At 38.7% G+C, this 5,389-nt stretch overlaps 1 protein-coding gene across 1 annotated transcript; it reads right to left on the minus strand.

Moving 5' to 3' along the window:
- Positions 1-4,223: 4,223 nt before the first annotated feature.
- Positions 4,224-4,619, minus strand: LOC141715177 (protein S40-4-like). Its single transcript, XM_074518656.1, has one exon. The coding sequence runs from the start codon at positions 4,617-4,619 to the stop codon at positions 4,224-4,226; it is 396 nt and encodes a 131-aa protein (XP_074374757.1).
- Positions 4,620-5,389: the final 770 nt, after the last annotated feature.

The following is a 5,389-nucleotide window of genomic DNA, read 5'->3' on the forward strand; positions in this document are numbered from 1 at the left end:
TTATACTGCCATGAAAGTACTGTGGGAAGAGTTAGATGCCATGAATATACTGCCTACAATCACCACCATAAGCACTGAGACCCAAACCTTACTCAACAAAATCCACCAACAAAAAGAAGAAACCAAACTATTTCAGTTCTTAAATGGATTGAATGAAATCTACAACCCACAAAGAAGCCATCTTCTGATGCAAAACCCACTTCCTTCTGTTGAAGAAGCCTCGTCTGCTTTACAGCAAGAAGAGGCACAAAGAGATCTTCTCAACATAAACAGAGACATCTCTGATGCATCTGCAATGTTCAGCAAAACTAATCAGGACAGAGTTATAGTATGTACAGCTTGCGGAATGAAGGGGCACAGAGGTGATAAATGCTGGACTGTAATTGGCTACCCCAGGTGGCATCCCAAATGCAACTCACATAACACAAACCAACCTTATCCCTCCAAACCTAAACCATACAACTCAAACCCCAAATGGAATACCTCAAACAGAAACAACAACTCCAAGATGGCAGCTAATGCTCAAGCTGAAAAAACAGAAATTGAAGGACCCAGTTTTAGCCCTCAACAGTTAGAACAACTAGCCAAGATGATGCCACAGCTGATGCATCAAGCCAAAGGGTCAGAAACTGATGAGGAAATAGATTATCATTTTTCAGGAATGACTAATTGCAACACTGTCATGAAATTGAACAATGAGTGGATCATAGACTCTGGAGCCTCTGACCATATGACATACTCACTTCAAAACCTCTCCCACACTGTTGAAAAAACAAAATCCACAACCATAAACCTACCCACAGGAGATCAAGCCAAAGTCACTCACACAGGCAGTGTAAATCTAGAAAATGGACTGAAACTAGAAGGTGTACTATGTGTGCCATACTTCAAACACAACTTGATGTCAGTACAGAAGCTGGTGAAGGATTGCAATGTACAAGTGATCTTCCACCCAAGCCATTGTGTCATCTTAGAATCGGGAAGCAACAAAATCAGAGGAATAGGTGGAGCAAAGAATGGGTTGTATTACCTGATAAATCATCTGAAGCAACAAGTGCCCAGTGAATGGTTAAAGCTTCCTTATGAACCTGTCAACAGAGCCCCTGCAGTCAACACAGCAACCAGTAATGGAGTCAACAATGCTGATAATTTGGAGTTGTGGCACAACAGACTTGGTCATGCCCCCATAGCCAGGATCAAACAGATAAAGGAAATTACAATTGCTGATACTCACATTGCCAAGGTCTGCATCACTTGTCCCCTCTCTAAATTTACTAAACTTCCTTTTGAATTGAGTAAATCACATGCTAGTTCAAAGTTTGATCTTGTGCATTTAGATATATGGGGCCCTTATAAAGTTTGTACAAGAAACAAATTTAGATACTTCATGACCATAGTTGATGACCACAGTAGAAATACTTGGGTTTATCTGCTAGAACACAAATCTGACTCACTCACAATTATAGAAGAATTCATGAACTATGTTGACATACATTTCAAATCATCTATCAAGACAATCAGGTCTGATAATGCTCTAGAATTTGACACTGGGAGCTGCAGAACCTTCTTCTCTAAACATGGTATTAAACACCAAACCTCATGTGTTCAAAGACCACAACAGAATGCCCGTGTAGAAAGAAAACACAGGCATATCTTGGAGATTTCCAGAGCCCTTAGATTCCAAGCTGGGTTACCATTGAGTTTTTGGGGAGACTGTGTACTAACTGCGGTTCACTTAATAAATAGATTACCAACCCCTATTCTCAATAACAAAACCCCATATGAAATTCTCCACAAAGAACCAGCAACCTATGATCACCTAAAAGTCTTTGGTTGCCTTGCTTTCGCTTACAACACAACCTCTCCAACCGATAAATTTGCTCCTAGAGGAGTACCTTGTGTCCTTCTGGGCTATCCTGTGAGTCAAAAGGGCTACAGACTGTATAACCTCCTCTCCAAACAGACCTTTGTGTCCAGAGATGTAACATTCAGGGAACAAATATTTCCATTCAACTGCAGTACTCCTAACTGTTATATGCAACCTATACCTCAAGTCTCAACCAACAACCCAGCCTCCATACCAACAGATGACCTATTTCCCTTGTTTCCTGAAAATAATGACCCTACAATTCAACTTGAACCTGAAGCCAACCAAGAACCAACACCACTTGAACCTACTGAACCAACTCAACCTTCACCTCAAGTAACACCTGTTCTGAGAAGATCGACCAGATTGCACAGACCCCCTAACTGGCAAGAAGACTATATTATTAAAAAACCTACATTTACACCTCATATATCAAACCTAGCCTACACAAATATCCAACCTGAATTTAGATGTATGCTAGCCAATATGAACAAAAATGTGGACCCTATCCTATTTAAAGAGGCTGTGAAGGAGTCACATTGGGTGATGGCAATGAACACTGAACTAGAAGCTCTGGAATTGAATAATACCTGGGATGTCATAGCTCTACCAACCGGGAAAAATGCAATAGGATGCAAATGGATATTTAAAACTAAATATCTACCAGATGGTACTATAGAGAGGCACAAGGCTAGACTGGTGGCACTGGGGTACAAACAGAAATTTGGGAAAGACTACTTTGAAACATATGCTCCTGTGGCCAAGATGACCACAGTGAGAGCATTGCTTGCTGTTGCTGCAATGGAGAACTGGGAAACTCTACAAATGGATGTAACAAATGCCTTCTTACATGGAGAACTGCAAGAAACCATTTACATGAAATTACCTCAGGGTTATTTTTACAAAGGTTGCAGGATAACATCTGATTCTTTGAATTCTACCAGTGATTCCACACTGGTCTGCAAACTGAGAAAGTCACTGTATGGACTGAAACAGTCACCAAGACTGTGGTTCCATAAACTATCTCAAACACTACTTAATCTTGGATATTATCAGTCAAAATCAGATTACAGCCTATTCATCTATCACACCCAATCTGAGATTACACTTGTGTTGGTGTATGTGGATGACCTGATGATATGTGGCAATCACAACTCCCAGATCACATACCTCAAACAAATGTTGTCTCAATCATTTCACATGAAGGATCTTGGTCCCATTCATTATTTTTTGGGAATTGAGATATGCAGATCCACCACTGGTTTCTTCCTGTCCCAGAAAAAGTATACTGCAGACATACTCCAAGAATTTGGCATGACTAACTCAAAACCTCTTCAAGTACCCCTTGATAGTCATCTCAAATTAACTCCAGACAAGGGAGATCCTCTACCTGATCCTAATGTGTATCAAAGATTGCTTGGGAAACTCATATACTTGACAATAACTAGACCAGATATCATGTTTTCAGTACAGTTACTAACTCAATTTATGCAGGCACCTACAACTGTTCACATGCAGACTGCAAGAAGAGTTCTCAGATACTTAATTGGCACACCAGACCAAGGATTGCTCCTTGCCTCTTCCTCAGCAGCACAGCTAACAGCATACTGTGACAGTGACTGGGCAAGCTGTCCAATTACAAGAAGATCAACAACTGGATACTGTATATTTCTTGGAGATTCCCCTATATCATGGAAAACAAAGAAGCAGCATGTGGTAGCTCGATCATCAGCTGAAGCAGAGTACAGGGCCTTAGCTCTAACCACCTGTGAAGTAACCTGGTTGACTGCACTGTTAAAGGACCTGGGACTTAAGAACCTGCCACCAGCCATACTAAAATGTGACAATCAAGCAGCACTTGCCATTGCTGCAAATCCAGTACTCCATGAAAAGACAAAACATGTCGAAATCGATTGTCACTATGTGAGAGACCAACTGAAGGCAGGACAAATCAAAACAGCAAAGGTCTCTTCACAAACTCAAGTTGCAGACATCATGACTAAACCACTCTCTGTCAAACTACATTCAGATCATTGCAGCAAGCTAGGAGCTTCTTATTCCAAATTCACTCGCTAGCTTGAGGGGGAGTAATAAGAGAGAGACATACTATGCAACTGTTTCAGTATTTCAGGGACCTACCTAGTAGTAGAACAGTTGTCTACACATGGACCACTAGCACCCGTAATAGTTAGTTATTTTGATTTGTCGTATGTTAGTTGCTGTCTTATCAATTCACCTAAATTCCTCCATATATATCATTGGAGTGTTAGCTTGCATTCTCAGACGGAACATTAAGACCTTTGTGCTATTTCTAATATTCAGATCCTTCTTTGCTTTTATGATAATCTGAGCTTTGTCAACAAAGAGTCCTCCCAGCACCCTCCTGCACAGAACCTGAAGCACCTCTTCTCCTTGCCAGATACTCATGAGGTGGCACTCTCTCATCATCATCATCAATGCCATGATCGTCGTTTTCCGCGGCCCGATCCTTGAACTCTGTTCCGAGAATCTTGGACCAATCAGGCACATTCACAGGCAGTGACTTGGAAGAAACGTCTTTTGCATGATCATTGCTATGATCATTTCTTTTTGTAGCTTTTTTAGGCGCGCGTGCACCGAAAAAAGGCCTCTTAGGCTCGGTGGACACAACCTGAGTAGAATTCCAGATGTCGGATTCGTCGAACTCGTAGTCTGTAGAGACTGGACTCACTTTCTCTGATCCGAAATACAGATAATTCTTCTTTGCAGCCATTGCAGAAATAATGTTGCACAAGTTGAAATGCTGTTGCATATAAATTTGTAGATAGAATGGGTAGATTGACACGGTAGGACTAACTCTTTATATACATATACAATGACGTAGTCTGAGCCTAATAGGGACCAACTGGATTAAGCCCAAAAATTTATTAGAATATTTTTCTCAAATCTCGACTTTTAGTTACAAGTTGATACAAATTGTTTACTAAATCACTTTAAGTATTAAAATATAGACATTGTTTATAATAGTGATAATATTTTATTTTATTCGCGACTGTTTTGAAATCATGGTTACGTATAACCGGATATAGTGTCTGTTTCAATTTTTTTAAAATAAGTAACTTACAACTTAAAATAAATAATGAACTTATATATGATAAGTAGATAGATATTTATAAGTTAATTAAAATTAATGTTTACTTAAATGTCATAATTTTTTAACCTAAATGAACTAAAATAAATAAATTTTAAATATAATTATCTTAATTCGTATTTTAAATTAGAAAGACATATTAAAACATAAATTTTAGAATAAAAAACGAAAAATCAAAATAAGTTGAGAAAAAATATGTCGTTACTAACATTCAACTTATCAATTTAGAAATTGTAAATTTAAATTATAAATCGAGTTAACAAATATTCGTCGATAAATATTGATAAATTTATAAACAAATAAGTAATCTATGTTGTGCAACCCAAATTGGCCGTGTAGTACAAATTTACAATAGTACTAGTAGTGGATAAGGTCTGTCTCTATCAAATATG

The sequence above is a fragment of the Apium graveolens genome, chromosome 3 (assembly GCF_009905375.1).
Source record: "Apium graveolens cultivar Ventura chromosome 3, ASM990537v1, whole genome shotgun sequence".
Lineage (NCBI taxonomy): Eukaryota > Viridiplantae > Streptophyta > Magnoliopsida > Apiales > Apiaceae > Apium > Apium graveolens.